Source organism: Pithys albifrons, chromosome 2, assembly GCF_047495875.1.
Source record: "Pithys albifrons albifrons isolate INPA30051 chromosome 2, PitAlb_v1, whole genome shotgun sequence".
Lineage (NCBI taxonomy): Eukaryota > Metazoa > Chordata > Aves > Passeriformes > Thamnophilidae > Pithys > Pithys albifrons.
Window position 1 is genome coordinate 120,487,239 of NC_092459.1, and position 19,913 is coordinate 120,507,151.

Below are 19,913 nucleotides of genomic sequence, written 5' to 3' on the forward strand. Positions count from 1 at the left end.
AGAAGCTCTTGAAGGGTTGAGGGAAACCCCTCAGCCCCTGCAGGGGGGCTCCCAGAAACCACTGTCAGAGGACAAAGAAGCCCCAGGGGCTTTCCAAAAGTGCTCAAGCCAGACTGGTAAGATTAACAAAGGATGGAGTGTTGCAGAAAAAGCATGGCTTTCCTTTGCCACATCTTCTGGGAACACAGGGAGCCACTCCTTAGGCCTGTGCCATCTGCCTATCACCCAAAAACAATCACTGACCATAGTCACTCAAACTACCTAAGAAAAAAGTCCAAGAAGAGATGGGACATGAGCAAATACTGGGGGGGAAAGTCCATCATGGTTGCAGGAGTAGCCAGCGAGCTGCCCTGTCTGCTGCACCTCCCTCAGACAGTGTAGGGTGAGCAACCATGTCCTCTGTTTTCCTGAGCCCATCACTTATCCCCTCACCCTTATGTTCTCTTCCAATGCCTATTCCCTTACACTTGCCCTCATGCCCCTGTAACAGCTGATCCCTGATGGAATACAGCCCTTCACGTTTCCCCTGTATCTGCCTTATTCAATCCTCTTCCCTGGCTCTCTCTCTATTTCAGAAACACCTTATTTACTAACTGGACTCTGCTACTGATTTTCCTTTGCCCTACACTTTGTAACTTTCTGGGTATAGAGCTTACTTTTTATTTGTTGTTTTGGTTTGTTATACTGTCACTTTCTTACCTTAGTTCCTCTAAAAGGTGTGGGAACTGATCCCTCGGGGCAGAGAGACCCAGCCCGGCTGGGAATGTTTTTGTTTTTGTGAGGGCAGGTCGGGGCTGGGGTATCAGCAGGGCACAGGGACCTCACCTGGTACCCATTAAACAGTGGACCAATTTCCAGATTGCTCCTGTGCAGGGCAGGGGCTGCATCCCCACAGACACAGGGATTGCTGCTGGGCTGGGAAGGGCAGGACTGCCCTGGGAAGAGCTTCAGGAGGCTGTGCTGGGATTCCCAGCACGTGGTGCTGTGTCTCAGCTGGACCCCAGAAACACCGGGACCCCCTTCCCTGCCCATCCCTGCCCTTCCCTGCCTTTTCTGCCCTTCCCTGCCCATCCCTGCCCTTCCCTGTCCATCCCTGCCCATCCCTGCCCTTCCCTGCCCATCCCTGCCCTTCCCTGCCTTTCCCTGCCCATCCCTGCCCTTTTCTGCCCTCTCCTGCCCATCCCTGTCCTTTCCCTGCCCCTCCCTGCCCATCCCTGCCCATCCCTGCCCTTCCCTGCCCATCCCTGCCTTTCCCTGCCCATCCCTGCCTTTCCCTGCCCTTCCCTGCCTATCCCTGCCCTTCCCTGCCCTGGCAGTGCCCGTCAGGGGGAGCATCTCTGGGTGGGACTCCCCTCCTGATGGGAATTCCCTCCAGGACTCACAGCTGCAAAGATGGATCAACCTCTGCAGGGGGATTTGCACCACAACCCCTGCAAGGCAAACCAAAGTCCTCTTCTTTGCTGGAGTTCCCCAGAAATCCCTGGAGGTTCATGTCTGGATTCCCTGAGGATGCTCCAGGTGGTCACGAGGCAAAGGAAAGGTGAATGGAACACGGACAGGGAAGTGTCCTGAAGGCTGTGGAAGTGCTAAAGCCTCCCCCACCCCTTTGCTCTGGACTGTGGCTCCCTGCAGAGCTCACAGACCCTTCTCCCTCCCGGCTCCTCTGCCCTTTCTGTGTGTTTAAAACATTATTACACCTCAGAGCCAACCAGCTCAAATACTTTTTAATACATTGAAAATGTAAAATAAAGCATATACGAAGTACATACAGTATATATATATACACATATTTCAAATACTTAAAATTCTTATGTAAAATATGATTTTTTTTTCTATATTATTTGTGTAAAAATACATTTTCAAATGGTGTCACCTCGATTTCACTGTACAGACCCTCGAGCCCAATTGAAGTCCCTTTTAAAAAGGCAGAAGACAAAGGTTTAGGATTTTTGGAACTGTGTTTACATGTCTGTTGTCCACACAGGAAAAGCCTCTGGGAAACAGTGTTGGATTGCTTTGTTGTGAGAATTCCCATTTTTATTGCATTAATGGCAAACACTGAACCTTTTCAGTTTTCCTGCAAGAAACCCCCCTTGGCCTCGCTGAGGAACTGCTCCCTCCTGGACCCTGTTACCCTCCTCAGAAATCATCCCTTGCCCACGATTTTTACAGATACTAAAATATATATTACTTAAAATATATTACTGTAAGCTCTTAAACTCGCTCTGCAGTTATAGCAAACTTATAGCATTAAAAACAACCCAGGGAACACCTGGGGACACCCTGGGCACAGGGACCCACCTGGGGGCTGTCCCTGGCTCACCCTGGGCACAGGGACCCACCTGGGGACTGTCCCTGACACCCCTGGGCACAGGGACCCACCTGGGGGCTGTCCCTGGCTCACCCTGGGCACAGGGACCCACCTGAGGACTGTCCCTGGCACACCCTGGACACAGGGACCCACCTGGGGGCTGTCCCTGGCTCACCCTGGGCACAGGGACCCACCTGGGGACTGTCCCTGGCTCACCCTGGGCACAGGGACCAACCTGGGGACTGTCCCTGGCACACCCTGGGCACAGGGACCCACCTGGGGACTGTCCCTGACACCCCTGGGCACAGGGACCCACCTGGGGACTGTCCCTGGCACACCCTGGGCACAGGGACCCACCTGGGGACTGTCCCTGACACCCCTGGGCACAGGGACCCACCTGGGGACTGTCCCTGGCACACCCTGGGCACAGGGACCCACCTGGGGACTGTCCCTGGCTCACCCTGGGCACAGGGACCCACCTGGGGGCTGTCCCTGACACCCCTGGGCACAGGGACCCACCTGGGGGCTGTCCCTGACACCCCTGGGCACAGGGACCCACCTGAGGACCATTCCTGACACCCCTGGGCACAGGGACCCACATCCTGAGGCCACCCCCGGGTGGCTCCGCAGGGAGCCCAGGAATGGTGTCTGTGCCCCTGCAGTTCATCTGTGCTAACCCAAGTGGTACCCTGGGGAGCAAGTGCCACTCCAGCCCCCCCTGCCCCTGCAGCCACCCACATTCCCACAGCCACCCACATTCCCACAGCCACCCACATTCCCACTCCAGGGCCCAGCTGAGCCACCTCCTCCCAGCTGAGCCTGAACACAACTCCCAAGGGATGCAAAGATCCTTCCCCCAGGCTCCAGGTGCCTCCAGAGGCCATTCCTGTGCCAAACCTGAGGCCCTGCAGTGGGAAAAGCCCCATCCCGGTCCTGTTCTCCAAACCTCCCTGTGGTTCACCTGAACCACCAGACTGAGCCTCCCCCAAGGAGAGAAGCCCCAAACCCGTTTCCAATCCACCCTCCTGCCCCAGGATGGGTTTTGCTGCCTCTGGAGCAGCCTCTGGAGCAGCCACATCCATCAGGGAGGGCCTGGGGATCCCTCTGGCTGCAGGACCTGACCTGGAACTGCTGCCCAGCAGCTGTTCTGTACAACCCAACCAGAGATGTGACTCCCCAGGCAGTGCAACTGCTCCCAACCTCCTTCCAACCTGAGCATTCAGGAGGGACAGTGAAATTCCACAACCAATCCCTCCCCTGCTGCCCACCCGGCTCAAACCTCGACCTCCCAGAGCTGCCCTGGCCCTTCCAGTGCCACCACCTGTCCGGGGGGTTTGGGGCTGGGGAGGGAAGTGCTGGTCAGGCTGTGATTCCAGTTCTTTTCCCTGAACAGGGAAACTGAAACCTGAGTCTCTTTCCTCACGGAGGTTCCTTTCCTTTCCCTGCCACAAGCACCCCAACATCAGGCTCCAGAATCATTTATTCTGGATTGGGATGCAGCATTCCCTGCAGTGCTGTTAAAGGAATTCCTTGGGAACCAAAGTCTAATGGCTTATCCTACACCACATCCCTGTGTTTATAAATCCACTGGGAATGTGGTTTATTGTCTTGCAGGAAGGTCAGAGGATGGGAAGGAGCCTCAGTGGTGGGGCAGGAACTACACAGGCCACAGGATCCCCCTTCCAAAACATCATCCCACAACCAGCCACAGCTTCCAGGGCTTTATCCCTCTGCCAGGGGTGCTTACAGTGATTATTACACCAAGCCAATTATCCCAAACGATTCCCTCCCATCAGTGCCCTCTGCACACCCCAGAGCTGCTGCACCGACTGCCCCCGCAGCGGGTCAGGACCAGGGATGGGCCTAAGGGAGTTTATGTTCTTAAAAAGAAACAGAAGCCCAAGCAAAGTGTTGATCCATGAAATGGAACTAAGGCACAGACAGAGGTGTAAAATTCCCAGTCACCAACCACCATCCTGTGCTGGTCAGTGCCAGCCTGGGGCCACCACGATGTCCGGGGTCACCAACCATCCCACCCCAGATCTCCAGCCATCCCACCTTGGATTTCCAGCTGTCCCATCCCAGATCTCCAGCCATCCCACCCTGGATCTCCAACCATCCCATCCTGGGTCACCAGCCATCCCACCCTGGATCTTCAACCACCCCACCCCAGATCTCCAGCCATCCCACCTTGGATTTCCAGCCATCCCACCCCGGATTTCCAGCTGTCCCATCCCAGATCTCCAGCCATCCCACCCTGGATCTCCAACCATCCCACCCTGGATTTCTAGCTGTCCCATCCCAGATCTCCAGCCATCCCACTCTGGATCTCCAGCTGTCCCATCCCAGATCTCCAGCCATCCCACCCTGGGTCACCACCCATCCCACCCTGGATCTCCAGCCACCCCATCCCAGATGATCAGCCATCCCACCCTGGATTCACTAACCATTCCCCCTTGGATCTCCAGATATCCCATCCCAGATTTCCAGCCATCCCACTCCAGATCTCCAGCCATCCCACCCTAGATCTCCAGCCATCCCACCCTAGATCTCCAGCCATCCCACCCTGGATCTCCAGCCATCCCACCCTGGATCTCCAGCCATCCCACCCTGGATCTCCAGCCATCCCACCCTGGATCTCCAGCCATCCCACCCTGGATCTCCAGCCATCCCATCCTGGATCTCCAGCCATCCCATCCTGGATCTCCAGCCATCCCATCCCGGATCTTCAGCCATCCCATCCCGGATCTTCAGCCATCCCACGCTGGGACAGTGAGGGCAGGTCAGGCACGTTCCATGGGGCAGCTCAGGGAACAGCAGCTCCCTGCCCTGCCAGGGAACTGGCACAGAACCCCAAATCCATGGACAGCAGAGGACACTGCTACAATTTAATGGGAGGGATGAGCTGGAAGTGCAGCTGGGGCAGGGACAGTTTGGGAAATGCTGGAGGAGCACCAAGACAGCCTCTCCAGCAGCAGCCTGTGCGCACTCAGGGCACAGCAGCTCCCTCCTCATCCTCTCCTTCAGCCTGGAAACCACACCAAGGAGAGCCAGGGGGGGACCAGAACTGCTCCAACTGTGCAGCAGAACCTCTCCCTCTGTGCCAGTTCACTCTGTAACCAGCACCAGTCTGCAAACTGGATTCTCCCAGGGCTGTCCCAGGCAGGAATGGGTGTGTCTGTCCAGGATTACACTGCTGGAACCTCCCTCACATCCACACATGGCCAGAGTTACTCAGGAATGGACAGACCCTGCTCTCAGCCCCAAACCTTCTACACTGTTCCCAGGTTTACAAAATACAGGAATTCCTCTTCCAGAACATGAGCTGAAGGTGGGAACTGGTGGGAATACACACACAGACTGGGGCTCTCCTGGGCTACACCCACCACCAACTCAGGGGTGAGATGCTCATGGGAGCAACTTTGTGCAATTCATTTGAGATTTCAGGTTTAGATTTAAAAAATGGAGTTTATTTCTAATCCCTAAATCCTTCTCGCCATGGGATGCCTGAGCAGTGATGTGGAATCAGCCAGTGTGGGGTCACTGCTCTGCAATGGATTTAAGAGGAGCAAAACCCACACCAAGAGATGGAACTGCAGCTCCTGCAACTCCCTCTCCCTTACCACCACCAAATAAATCACAGAATCATGGAATATCCTGAGCTGGAAGGACCATCCAGTCCAACTCCTGGCCCTGCACAGACACCCCAACAATCCCACCCTGTGTCTCAGAGCGTTGCCCAAACGCTCCTGGAGCTCTGGCAGGTTTGGGCACCAGCCACTCCTTGGACAATCCCCCAGACCACCGTTCCTGCTCCTCCCCACCATGTGCCGGGTTCCCAGGGGCAGAAGGGAGGGGAAGCAGCAGCACAGCCACAGGGCAGGAGGGGAGGGCTGAGGCCCCCGTGCACCACACGCCGTCCCACTGCTGGGGGAATATTGCTTCAGCTTAGAAAGGCCTTTGGATTCAAAGTGAATTCAGTGCTTTCCACCAGACTCACCCACAGCCCTGCTCCCTGAGCAGGATCCAGCAGGGCTGTGTGTGAGCCCATCCTCAGCTCCCTGGGGAACACGGGCACTCCTGCCTGCTCTGCCTCCCATTTATCCAGGGGAAGGACTCCATGAAGGGACAGTGAGGACGGGCAGCCCCAGCTGTGCCTGTGCCCTGCGTGCAGCCCTGTCCCCACCCCACCCTCAGCTGAGCCCCATTGGGTATTTCACACACAAAGAGCTGCCCAGCCAGGCCCAACCAGACCAGACAATTGTTTGCCTTTCCCTACACCAAGTAAATCCAAAGTCTTGGATGGAAACGGGGGATGTGTGACCATGGAGGGTGTGGGTCAGCACAAAACTTCCCAGAACACGGCAGGTCCCAGGGCAACACCTTGTGCCCCTCACCTGCCCCCATGTCCCACCCCCTGCTGGCTCTGGGCTGCAGGATGGCCCCTCCCAGCTCCCTGGGAATGCCCAGGAGAGCAGATTCCTGCCCATCCCAACAGTCCAAGCACAGCTGTGTGAGCTCTGCCCTCAGTGGTTCCAGAGTCACCAACAGTCCCAGCCACTGAGTGTTCAGTGACTCTGGACCCACGGCCAGGACAGTTGCCCCAGCAGCACATCCAGACACCACCTCCCTTAAAGGTGGTGACTGGAGGTGCCTCCTGGGAGAGGGGAGGATTTGCAGATCAGAAACACCAGCCCATATTGCACAGCCCAGGAGCCTCCTGGGAACAGCCAGGTCATGGGGAAAGGCAATGACTGGAAAGGCTGGCACCGCATTGGCAGTGCCTTCCAATTCCCAAAGATTGGAACCAGAGAGCAGCCAAGGGAGCCCGCTCAGGGCTCCTGCCAGGGCGCTCCATCACCGGGCAGCACAGAGGGATGGATTTGGATTATCCTGTTCTCTTTGCCAGGAGAAGACCAACAACAGGCTGCGGGTTGGATCCCCCGTGTCAGGCAGAGCTCAGCAAACACGCTCAGAGCAGGCTGGGGTTACTGAAACTGCAGCACAAGTCAAACACTATCTCCTAAAAGATTGAAAAAATATCTTTAAACAAAATAACGTGACATATTTACATAATTCCTTAAGTGCAAACTCTTGTCACAATTCACGTCGTCGGGCGCGACTTCGACTCCCTGTACAAGGTGCTCTTTCATTAATGAAAGAAGGACTCTACTCTGTTTTCCTGATTCAGTAACGGGTCTCTTGTGCAAGGCAGTAAAATTCCTGTTTCTTCCCAACATACTTCTGAAAGCAAACCCTCCACCAGGGCGTCCTCGTCCCCTCCCCGCCCCGGTTACCGCACCACGAGGCAGGAGACGCAGAGCTTGGAGGGGCCGATGCAGTCGTCGTGGCAGAAGGCCCCGCAGCCCTTGCACATGATCATGGCTTTCAACCTGCAGTAACATTTGGAAGGGGAATCCTCCACGCTGCCGTCCTCGGGGAAGGCCTGCACCGGGAGGGGCTGCCCGTGCGCGCCAGAGTTCACGGCCTGGCCGGCGGGGATGGTGGTGACAGTCACGGAGAAGGACATGACGTTGCCCATGGAACTGGCCAGCTGGTTGCACTCGGACAGCCCAGTGATGAGGGAGCCCTGGCTCACGTCGGGCGAGGTGGACACGTTGATGGTGCCGCTGTAGCTGTGCCCCAGGAGCGGCGCCCCGGCAGCCCCGGGCAGCGTCGGGGGGTGCGGGGCGGGCAGCAGTGGAGGCTGTGCCGGGTCTGGGGCAGGAGGCCCGAAGAGCTCCGGGCTGCTGCGCATCCTGCCCCTCATGGCGTGTGCCATCTGCTCCTGCGCCGCCTGCAGCAGATCCCGGGCCAGCGCCGCGCCCGCCAGCGCCGCTGTGCTCTCCGTGGTGCCGCCTCCGGGCACTGCCGGCGCTGCCTCGGCCTGCCCAGCCCTCCTGCCCGGGGCACCGGGGTCTGCAGTGCCAGGACTGTGCAGCTCCTGCTCCTTCCCACACGGACCGGGTGCCCGCGGCTCCTCTTTGACACCAACGGGCTCCCGCTCGTCACCGGTGCTCTCGTCATCCGCATCCTCCTCGCTGCTGCTGCTGCTGCTGCCGCCGCTGCCGTGCCCAGCCACGTCCTCACCCTCCCCAAACTCTGCTCTGGGACCCTCCGCAGGACTGCTCAGCCCCAGGCGGTGCTCGGCGTTCAGGGAGAAGCCTCTCCTCACGCTCTCCGAGCCACGGCCGTAGGTGGAGATGTTGAGCAGGTAATGCCCAGACATGGCAGGCTTGGACGTCCTCCTGCCCGTGAAGCCCAGCATGAATCTCTGGCTGGTGGAGCTGTTTTCCACCGGGAGACCTGAGTGTGGGAGGTTCAGCTGCGAGGGCTGAAGGACGGGAAGCAAGTTCTGCCTCTGCACCCTCTTGATGAGGGTCTGCAGGATCTGCTCCTGCGTCGCCTTGCTCAGCGCCTCGTGGCCCTGCTGCTGCTCATGGCCGGGCTCCTTTCCCGAGGGCAGCGGGAAGGTCCTTGGAATGTGAGGCAGAGGCCTGTTCTGGCAGAAGATCTTCCCGAGCTGCTGTGAGGGTGCACCCGGGGGTCTGTCCCCTGCCTCGGCCCCGTTCCCCGCAGCAGCACAGGGGGCTGCCACCCCTCTCTCCTCCGGAGGAGCCCCGGGGGCCGTTGTCACGTCTGCTTTGGTGAGGGGCTTCGGCAGGATCTGCTCCAGAGGGACGCTCTTGCCCTGGAGCAGCTGGGTGACCAAGGGGTTGTTGGCAGGAATGCTGGAGCTCGGCCTGGGCAGGGGCCCCCCCGGGTGGGTTTTAAGGCTGGGCGGTGTCGGGGCAGCACAGGGGGGTGGGAGGGGGGCAGCAGCGCCCACAGCCCCAGCCTGGGCTGCAGGGCCTGCAGGTGGGACCGAGGGCACCACAGGGGAAGGGGATTTGCCTTTGGAAGTGTCACAGCTGGTCCCTCCTGAGGCTGCAGGTGCTCCCGTGGCTACGCTCGTGCCGGTGCCACAGCCAGGCCTGTCCCTGAGCGCTGGGGCAGGAGGGGCTGGGGCGGAAGGGGCTGTCCCTGGAGTGTCCCCAGTGCCTGTCCCCGGGGTCACCGTGACCCGCGGGGGGCTCGGCTTGGCTCCCACGCTCCCTCCTGCCGGGGTGGGGGTCCCGGGCGCTCCGGGGGCGCTTGGCTGTAGTTGTGCTCCAGCAGCACCGCGAGCAGCTCCCTGTGCCGTGGCCGGGCCCTCCATCTGGGAGCGCGGCCCCGGGCAGGGGACAGGAACCCTTCTCGGACCTCCCCCGCCTCCAGCTCCTGCCAGTTCCAGTGCGTTCCCTGCCGTGCCAGCCGCGGTGCTGCCGGTGCTCGGGTGGGTCCCCCCGCCCGGGCCGGGCCCTGGCACGGTCCCCCCGGCAGAGGCGGCGGCGCTGGCGGCGGCGGCGGCAGCAGCGGCCGCTGCCCTCTGAGCCTTGGCTTGCTGTGCTCTTGCCTTGATGTCTGCCAAGGTCCTGGCCCCTGTCCTGCCCGGAGTGGTGAGGGAGAAGGGGAAACGTGCCCTGGGAGAGACCTGGCCCGCAGGAAATGGCATCGGGGAGATCCTGGAGACGGGAATCTGGAACAGAGCAGAGCAAAGCACAGCTGAGACACGGCAACGTTCCACCCTTGGGTTTGAGAACGTCAGTGTCTGCAGTTTAGTCTCACAGAACTAACTGTAGTTTTGGAGAAAGGCCCCCTCTCCACACAAGCAATAGGAGAGGGGCAGGACCCCTGGGTGCCAGTTAAGTGCAGTACAGGCCCAGTGGCTCAGAGGGGAGCTCATCCCTCGCAGTCCCAGCCAGAACCACCAGAGAGCATCACTCAGAGCCCATCCCTGTAGGGCTGTTCCAGACCCCAGCCCCTGCTGGCCCTTCCTCTTTGACACACTATTCAGATGTATTTCTGCCCTTTGACAGGTCAGTGTCACCATCCTGCTTGTCCTGGTCTTGCTCTTCCCCCTGCACACCCACCACTCGTCTTCTCAGTGTCTTTGTACAACACCATAAAACCCCCTCCACTGGCCAGTATTAAATGCCAATATTCAGTCCTTTCTTCCAAAGCATTTCCCTCGATGTCCCAGCTGACATTCCTTACATTTGCTCTTCCCAACGTGCTGAGCCCTGCACTGCCCCTGGTGCTTCCCTGTCCCCCCTGCAGGACCTCAGGGAGTTTATCTGAGCTTACATTTGTTTTCTGTACCCACAAAACCTCAGAGTCCCACTGAGCTCTGATCAGCCACTTCACCACTTCTCTCTCTTCTGGGAATGACACACCTTGGGGACACATCTGTCCCCATGTTCCCCTCCTTTTGCAGTCACCATTTGCAATCACCTTTAACTCACTCTGCTAAATTAAATCCCTTTATTTCCCTGGCAGACCAACCCTCCTTCCTGAATGGTATTCCAGGCCTCTTATGGACAATTTTCCCCCAGTTCTGTGTCACTGACAATTTCCCTGAAGTTTTCCTGCCTTGGTGCTGTACTTGGTAACATGGTGAGGATAATGAACCTCTTTCAGAGTACTGAGTTTGCAGCCCTCTGGTACATAAAGGATATTAACAGGGGAGGAATGCAGGAATTAACCCATTTCCCATCTTCTGCCTAAGGCCCCAGACCAGCAGGTTCAGCAGCAGGTGCCTGGTCCTATGACCTGGCTCCCAAACCCAAGGGGCTGCCCTGTGCAGGCAAAGCCTGGAATGTTCCTGTCCTGCCTGTCCCAGCAGTGACCGATGGCTCATTTTCTTTCCCAGGTGGGTTCTTGTCAAGTCTGGGCAGCTCAAGGGCCTCTGAACTGTTCTCCAAACTCTGTCCCTGCTCCTCACCTGGCACTGCTGTCCTCAGCTCTACAGACACATGGTCTGCTTCAGACACAGGAATACCTGAGTGTCTGGACTGGCTCTAAGGAAGCTGTGGATGGCACTCCTTCCACAGCTGGACCTCCCACACCTGCAGGGCTCTCTGCACTCCTGGCTACACCTGCCCTGTCACTACAGCCTTGCAGTGCCCCTGCAGCTCATCCTGGTTTCCAACCTGGTACCTGGGATAGTGGGAGGTGTCCCTGCCCATGGCAGGGGGTGGAATGAGATGAGCTTTAAGGTCCCTTCCCACCCAAACCCTTCTGGGATTCCATGAGAGCCCCTGTGTGAGGCCAGGCCGTGGCTGTGCCCCCTTACCTTGAGGGGTGGCACTCGTGGCACGGCGTTCCCGGCACCAGGAAAGGGCTGGGGCTGGCTCCGAAACGCCTGCTGGTGCTGACAGGTCTCCACGACCCGGGGCTTCTTCTCAGGAGTGGCTGCAGCTTCCTCCTGACTCTCTGCCTTCCTCTTCTGGGCCTCCACACTGACCTCCATGTCTTCACTCACCGGGGGCTTCTTCTCCACCGGGGCCGGAGCCACCGCCGGGCTTTGCACCTTGGCTGCTACTTCTCCTGCTTCGGGGCTCTTTGGTTTGCTGGGGGCACCCACAGTCTCTTTCCCTGGCACCTCCTTGGCTGCACTGTGCTTCCTCTCCTCCTCTGGCTTCTGCCTGGGGGCAGTTTGGGGTTTCTCCTGAACAGACTCTCCGTGGACTCTGACAGGGAGACAACGGTCGCTGGGTTTTGCCGCTCGCCCGTCTGGGCACGCCGAGGCCTCGGGGGGCTTGGCTGGCTTTGGTGTGTCCTCTCTTCCTTCCTCTCCTCCTCTTCTCACTGCTGGTGCCTCCTGGGCTGCCTGTGCCCGGGGCTCGGGGGCAGAGGGGCCGAGCTCCCGGCGTGGCTCTGCCTCGGCGTGCGCCGTCAGCCGCTGCGACTCCTCGCGGCTCAGCCCAGAGCTGGGGAGAGAACACAGGCTTTAGGGGCAAACACTGGGGCAGAACACACACCAGCCCCGGGGAAACAGGCAGGATGCCCTGCACCCCACCCTAAACAAGTGTCTCACCCACCTCCGAGAACCTTCTGTCCTGTTACTCCTCCCACAGAGAACAGGAATTGGTAGCAAAGTTTAAAAGCACCAAAACACAACACGTGGGACACCAGGCAGCTCCAGGCCTCTGTCCAGACTCCAGTTTTCCAGGCTACAAATCCAATGGGTTTGGCCAACAGTGCATATTCCCTGTATCAGCCACCAGAGTCCCTGCAGGGTGAGAACAAGCCCCTGGCTCGGGGCTGGCCTGGGCTCACACGGGGACTGTGGCAGGAAGGGACACTGAAAAGGGGCCCATTTTTTCCAGAGCAATGTGGAATCCAATCCCCAGAGTGATTCATTTCATCCACCCCTCTCAAAGAACCATTACATTCTACTTTTTCCCTAAGCATGACTCCATGAAGCCCAAGTAAGGCACTCCAATGAATCTCTGGGGATGGTTTCTACCAGACAAGCTCTCAGGAGCTGAAGGGAACTGAAGATCTGCAATTCCACATGTGCCCTCCACACTGTCCCCTGTCCCCCTAAAGCTCCACCACTGTGGCTGTTGCCACCTTTCAGTACCCTGTGGGGGACCAAAGCTCTTTCCAATGCACCAGGTCACCTGCAGCCCCAGCCTGGTGAATTCCTGTAGTTGGTACCACAGCCTGTAGGTACACTCAGAGCAGCCCCTGGCAAACCCACAACATCCCAATCAGGCCATGGGGTGGCAGAAATAATGGTTTGGAGGGTTAAAACAACCTGAATAACTGGGAAGCAAATGGATTTGCAGACACAGACCAAGTAGAAAAGCTGGCACGATGCAGAGTAAGAAACTCCTTATCAGTTATTTGTATTTATCTGCTCCTTTCCAGGTCTCTCAGTAACTCACACAGAAACCTGAAAACCTCTCCATAGCCCCAAAGGATGGGAAAACCTTGAACCAGGAGGAAACACACAGTACAAGACTGGCAGATTTGGGATAACCAAGTACTGTGGGATTGAAGATGTGGGGAACACACCAGAGGTGGAACATGCTCAGCCACCACAGCTCCAAGGACCTCCAGAGCCCCAGCACCAGGAGAACTGTGGGGGTGGCTCAAAGTATTGGAGCAAGGAGTGGGAAAAGGTGTAAATCCAAGGACATCCTGCCCAAGGAGAACAGGCTGAAGCACAGGGTATCATGGCAGCAAACACCTGACACCTGAGCAGGATCCCCTGGCATTCCCACCCCTGGCAGCCTGGGGAAGCCACAGACCTCCTTCAGGTTTCAGGACTAATGAAACCCAGTGTTTAGTCAGTGGACAAACACACACAGGTACCCCTGGCCAGGCAGGGCACAGGTACAAGCTCAGTTCTCACCTCTGGCCATAGTAGCTCTCAAAAAAGTGTTCCTTCCACAGCTCCACCTTCTTCTCCTTCTCGATTTCTTGCCGGATTCGGAGCTGCATTTCTGGAGTAAACTCACCTGCAGGGACAACAGGGATGTTGTCAGAGCCAGGACACGGGGGGTGAACCAGGGAGCCCCAGGAGCCCTCACAGCCCCAGGAGAGCCTGTCCCAGGTGGCCCCAGCAGACTGGGATGCTGCACCCCCCCAGCCCCTCCTGAGCCCCAGGGGCTCCTCTGGACACGATGCTGTCACAGGCAGGAGTTTGTGGCTGCTCAGAAACGTTCCCCTGTGCCCTGGGAGCCCTTCCCAGCAGCTCTGCACTGGGAAGGTGTGTGAGATGTGAGCCAGTCCCACGAGGGCATTACAGGCACCACTGCAGGCTGAGAGGACCTGGAGCCTCAAGGCTGAGAGGACCTGGAGCCTCAAGGCTGAGAGGACCTGGAGCCTCAAGGCTGAGAGGACCTGGAGCCTCAAGGCTGAGAGGACCTGGAGCCTCAAGGTTTCAGTCACTCTCCAGGTTTATCTCCTTCCCACACCATTCCCTTTGTGCTCTCCAGCACTGGAGGGAAGTGACAGGAATCAGGTCTTTTCCAACACTGCAGTTACCAGAGAGGGGGTTCCCTAAAGAGATGCACAGAAATGGGATGTTTCCATCACTGCTCAGTTTGACTCTCAACAGTTTTCTCAAATAACAGGATTGGAAGAAATTCTTGCTGAGTTTGTTCTTTGTGCAATGACTGAAATCTGTCCAAAGGAAACTGAGTGTCCCTTGGGAGCAAAGATCCTGTCAGGGTGGAATGGGGACAGTCCAGGAAGGGGCTGGAGCAGCAGGAGCAGCTGAAGGAGCTGGGGGGGCTCAGCCTGGAGCAAAGGAGGCTCAGGGGGCACCTTCTGGCTCTGCAATCCCTGATGGATCCAGGGGAGGGCCGGGCTCTGCTCCAGGGCACAGGGACAGGAGGAGAGGGAACGGGTAAGGGGAATCCCCTGGGCATGAGGAACTGAGACTCCTTCCTCCTAAAGGCAGTCAGGATTTGCTGCTGCAGCCTTTGCAACCCTCTGGGAACAGGCCATGCTTCAGTTCCATAGAGGAGGAGGTGCCTGCCCACAGCCAGTGATGTGATTGGATCAAATGATGGAATTGAGCACCTCTGAACTCAAGTTAAAATTAATTTTGAAGGTGCAGGAGTCTCACAGATCAGTAAATGGCTGACTCTGTGTTACAGAAGATCACATCACCAGGGCATGGTTTGGGTGGGAAGGGACCTTAAAGATCATCCAGTCCCACCCCCTGCCATGGACAGGGACACCTTCCACCAGCCCAGGGTGCTCCAACCTGGCCTGGGACACTCCCAGGGATGGGGCAGCCACAGCTTCTCTGGGCACCTGTGCCAGGGCCTGCCCACCCCCTCAAGGGAGAATTTCTCCCCAGTATCCAATCCCAGTATCAGAACTGCTGTCTCAAAGGACACCCCACTGACTGTGGCTGATGACACTGTCCATTGCTCTGGGAACAGAATTCCCCTTCCCTCCTGAGCTCAGCAGGGTCTGTATTAGGCACCATTACTCCAGAATGCCACAGCCTCACTGTCATTTCACAGAGACTTTAAGCACATTTTCCCTTATTTTCTCATGTTTTCCAGAGATCTGCTCTGTTCCACATGGTAAGTGAAACAGAGAACTCCTTCTGAGCCCCTTGGAGCTCCCCAAATTCTGACAGTGAGTCCTGCAATGCTCCAGCTTTTCCATGAAACACCCTTGAGGCATTCCCAACTCATTCCCCAGCTGGAAGCCTGCTGGGGTTGGTGTGGGGAGGCTTTACCTTCCGACAGCCTCTCCTTCCAGCCCTGGGCAGCCGAGGTGAAGAACTCGTTGTTGAGAGCGGAGCCACTGAGCTTCATCAGCCCGTCTGTGCCGACCTGCAATGGGCACAGCTGTCACCTGCTGGCATGGGACAGCCCCAGATCCCTTGGGAATGCAGCACAGCTGGCACCTGCTGGCATGGGACAGCCTCAGATCCCTTGGGAACACAGCACAGCTGGCACCTGCTGGCATGGGACAGCCCCTCACACACAGCTGTCACCTGCTGGCATGGGACAGCCCCTCACACACAGCTGTCACCTGCTGGCATGGGACAGCCCCTCACACACAGCTGTCACCTGCTGGCATGGGACAGCCCCAGATCCCTTGGGAATGCAGCACAGCTGTCACCTGCTGGCATGGGACAGCCCCAGATCCCTTGGGAATGCAGCACAGCTGTCACCTGCTGGCATGGGACAGCCCCTCACACACAGCTGTCACCTGCTGGCATGGGACAGCCCCTCACACACAGCTGTCACCTGCTGGCATGGGACAGCCTCAGATCCCTTGGGAACACAGCACAGCTGGCACCTGCTGGCATGGGACAGCCCCTCACACACAGCTGTCACCTGCTGGCATGGGACAGCCTCAGATCCCTTGGGAACACAGCACAGCTGGCACCTCCTGGCATGGGACAGCCCCTCACACACAGCTGTCACCTGCTGGCATGGGACAGCCCCTCACACACAGCTGGCACCTGCTGGCATGGGACAGCCCCTCACACACAGCTGTCACCTGCTGGCATGGGACAGTCCCTCACACACAGCTGTCACCTGCTGGCATGGGACAGCCTCAGATCCCTTGGGAATGCAGCACAGCTGTCACCTGCCTGCATGGGACAGCCTCAGACCCCTTGGGAATGCAGCACAGCTGGCACCTGCCTGCATGGGACAGCCCCTCACACACAGCTGTCACCTGCTGGCATGGGACAGCCTCAGATCCCTTGGGAATGCAGCACAGCTGGCACCTGCTGGCATGGGACAGCCCCTCACACACAGCTGTCACCTGCTGGCATGGGACAGCCTCAGATCCCTTGGGAACACAGCACAGCTGGCACCTGCTGGCATGGGACAGCCTCAGACCCCTTGAGAATGCAGCACAGCTGGCACCTGCTGGCATGGGACTGCCCCTCACACACAGCTGTCACCTGCTGGCATGGGACAGCCTCAGATCCCTTGGGAATGCAGCACAGCTGGCACCTGCTGGCATGGGACAGCCTCAGATCCCTTGGGAATGCAGCACAGCTGGCACCTGCTGGCATGGGACTGCCCCTCACACACAGCCTGAGCCCCAGCACTCACAGACCCCTTGGGGGCCTGCCTGGAGCTCCCCTGGGGGAAACCAACAGCCCCAGTCTGGCTGTGCCTGGCCAAGGCTGGATCTTGGAGGCTGCAATGGCTCCTCCTCATCCTCCCCTCAGCCCAGCCTCCCCAGTCCTGCTGCTGCCCCAACACCTGTGGCAGCAACGAGCACCCAAACGAGCCCCAGGAGGATTTTCCAACTTTTGTGCTTTCTGCACTGAAGAAAAGGTTGCTCCCATTGATAGAAATTCAGGATTTGGATGTCTGGGATCATAGAATGATAGAATCCCAGAATGGTTTGAGTTGGGAGGGACCTCAAAGCCCATCCAGTCCCACCCCCTGCCATGGGCAGGGACACCTCTCACTGTCCCAGGTTGCTCCCAGGGAATCCAACCCGGCCTTGGATACTTCCAGGAATGGAACATCCACAACCTCTCTGGGATTTCCAGATCCTTGTGTCCCATTGTCTGTGCTGGGATGAGTCCTGAGGGGTGGGAGGGTCTGGAAAGCTCATCCAGTTCCACCCAAGGACACCTCCCACTGTCCCAAGTTGCTCCAAGCCCCATCCAGCCTCCCCTTGGACACTCCCAGGGCTGGGGCAGCCCCAGCCCCTCTGTGGCAGCCCCCTGGGAGTGCCCTGGCTGTGCTGCCCTGCCCTGCCCAGCCCGTACCTGCCTGTCCACCTCGGGCAGCAGCAGCAGCAGGCGCTGCTGGCACTCGGAGGGCAGCACGGAGAACGTGTGCTTGTTGATCAGTGCCCGCAGGTTGGTGTTCACCAGGATGGAGTCGGGCGTCTCCACGTCGATCTCGGCACACTTGGCTCTCTTCAGCTGCCCTGCAACAAACCACAGCCCTGTCACACCCCACCTGAGGGCTCCTCTGGACTCCCCTGCACGTGGCAGTGTCCAAATGCCACTGCAGGGATCCATTCCATGACTTGGAACACACTCTGCAAAGCAAAGGGTGGGAGGTCCTTCCCAGCACAGAAGGTCCCACCCTGATGCCCTGCAGCCTGTGGCAGTTATCCTCTCTTTCTGGGATCCTGGCTGGCTGGGCCCTGGCAAGAAGGGGTTCTCAGGAGGGTTTCTAGAACTCCCTTTAGACACACCAATTTTCTATTCTAAGCCTCCAGTTAAGGTCAGTTTGATCCTCTGGATTTTCTTTTGGACTTGCCTACTTTGTTCACAGGAAAAGCATTCCAGAAAAACTCATCAGCTCATCATGTCTGCGTGGAAACCCCAAGACCAGACACAGCAGGAAGCCAAGGAGTACCTTGCTGGTCCTTTCCTTTGCTGTGTGAGAGCCACCACGTTCAGTTTATGGCTGTGCTGCTGATTCAGGGGTGAGTAACATGGGAAGGATGTCATGAAATCATGGACTGTCCCGAGCTGGAGGGGACCCACAAGGATCATTCCAGTCTAGATGTTTAATATCTCCCATTTTGCTGAAAATGCACATTTGATTGAAGCTTCAGACCCCAGGTGTGTGGCCAGTCAGAGTGGATGCATCCAAAGGAAATGGAATACAACTGTATCACCTGAGGGAAGGGCTCGAGCTGTGCCAGGGCAGGGACAAGGCACAGGGAAGGGCTGGAGCTGTGCCAGGGCAGGGACAGGGCACAGGGAAGGGCTGGAGCTGTGCCAGGGCAGGGGCAGCACCCAGGGAAGGGCTGGAGCTGTGCCAGGGCAGGGACAGCACCCAGGGAAGGGCTGGAGCTGTGCCAGGGCAGGGACAGCACCCAGGGAAGGGCTGGAGCTGTGCCAGGGCAGGGACAGGGCACAGGGAAGGACTGGGGCTGTGCCAGGGCAGGGGCAGCACCCAGGGAAGGGCTGGAGCTGTGCCAGGGCAGGGAGAGGGCACAGGGAAGGGCTGGAGCTGTGCCAGGGCAGGGAGAGGGCACAGGGAAGGGCTGGAGCTGTGCCAGGGCAGGGACAGGGCACAGGGAAGGGCTGGAGCTGTGCCAGGGCAGGGAGAGGGCACAGGGAAGGGCTGGAGCTGTGCCAGGGCAGGGACAGGGCACAGGGAAGGGCTGGAGCTGTGCCAGGGCAGGGACAGGGCACAGGGAAGGGCTGGAGCTGTGCCAGGGCAGGGACAGGGCACAGGGAAGGGCTGGAGCTGTGCCAGGGCAGGGACAGGGCACAGGGAAGGGCTGGAGCTGTGCCAGGGCAGGGACAGGGCACAGGGAAGGGCTGGAGCTGTGCCAGGGCAGGGACAGGTGGGATCTCAGGAAAAGCTCTTTCCCCCAGAGGGTGGTGGGCACTGCCCAGGCTCCCCAGGGCAGTGGGCACAGCCCCAGGGCTGCCAGAGCTCCAGGAGGGTTTGGACAATGAGACAGGGACAGGGGGGATTGTTGGGGTGTCTCTGCAGGGCCAGGGGTTGGACTGATGATCCCTGTGGGTCCCTCCCAGCCCAGGATAGTCTGTGATTCCATAAGAAGAGGAATTCCACCCTTGGTAAATGTAAAAAGAACCAGAAAGCTCAGGAGGGCTGAGAAAGCCTCCAGTGAGGGGCCAGGCACCAAACCACAGCAGGGTCTGAAGGATGAGGACCTGGGAAGGAATTTCTTTGTCCTTTTTAATGTTACCAGAGTGTGCAAGAACATTAAAAAGCCTGATAAATAATGCAGGTCCTTTTGTGCTCTCAAACAGCTGCACATTCCCGGGAGAAAGCGCCAAGGATGAGGACTGAGAAAGGCTGATTTGCATACGGAAGGTTGAATAATTTATCCCAATTCCCACAGCAGACTGGCAGCACCTTCCTGGGCTCTCCAGAAGTGCCCCCCAGCAATGGAATTAACACACTTCACTCAACTTTGCAGTTTGGGCTTTTGTTCTGGCTCTGGAGCAGCCAAACCCCTGGGAGCAGGACAACCAATCTCTTACTTGCATGGAGCCTGTCGGACCTCTGGAAGGGCTTCTTCCCCAGCCCTGGCAGGGAGTTCTCGAGCTTCCCAGAGGGAGAGCAGCTGGAGCTGGAGTTCTGGGGGCTGCTGCACTGCCCGTGCTTCCCTTCCCAGCCTGCCCGGGAAAAGGACACGTTGGAGCACAGGGAGGGACAGAGCAGGGCTGGGGGGCATCTCCTGGGGTGGAACACGGTCCCCCAACACACAATCCCAGCCCTGGGACAGGCACTTCCAGGACACTGACACCCCTCTGTCCCTGTAGCACCTGCTGGCCAACAGGCTGAACATG

General features: G+C 58.4%; 1 protein-coding gene across 4 annotated transcripts in view; it reads right to left on the minus strand.

Annotated features, from left to right (window-relative positions):
• Positions 1-1,708: 1,708 nt before the first annotated feature.
• ASXL2 (ASXL transcriptional regulator 2) overlaps positions 1,709-19,913 on the minus strand; it is a 69,711-nt gene continuing 51,506 nt past the window's right edge. For 2 of the 4 annotated variants that reach the window (XM_071547641.1, XM_071547640.1), the window contains 6 exons: positions 19,605-19,739; positions 17,394-17,557; positions 15,384-15,480; positions 13,536-13,641; positions 11,466-12,102; positions 1,709-9,869 (listed from right to left, as the gene is read on the minus strand). In XM_071547641.1, the coding sequence (XP_071403742.1) occupies positions 7,605-9,869; positions 11,466-12,102; positions 13,536-13,641; positions 15,384-15,480; positions 17,394-17,557; positions 19,605-19,739 (3,404 nt within the window). In that variant the 3' untranslated portion in view covers positions 1,709-7,604. The remainder of the gene's footprint in view (positions 9,870-11,465; positions 12,103-13,535; positions 13,642-15,383; positions 15,481-17,393; positions 17,558-19,604; positions 19,740-19,913) is intronic. The other 2 variants (XR_011696992.1, XR_011696991.1) reach the window with 2 other exon arrangements.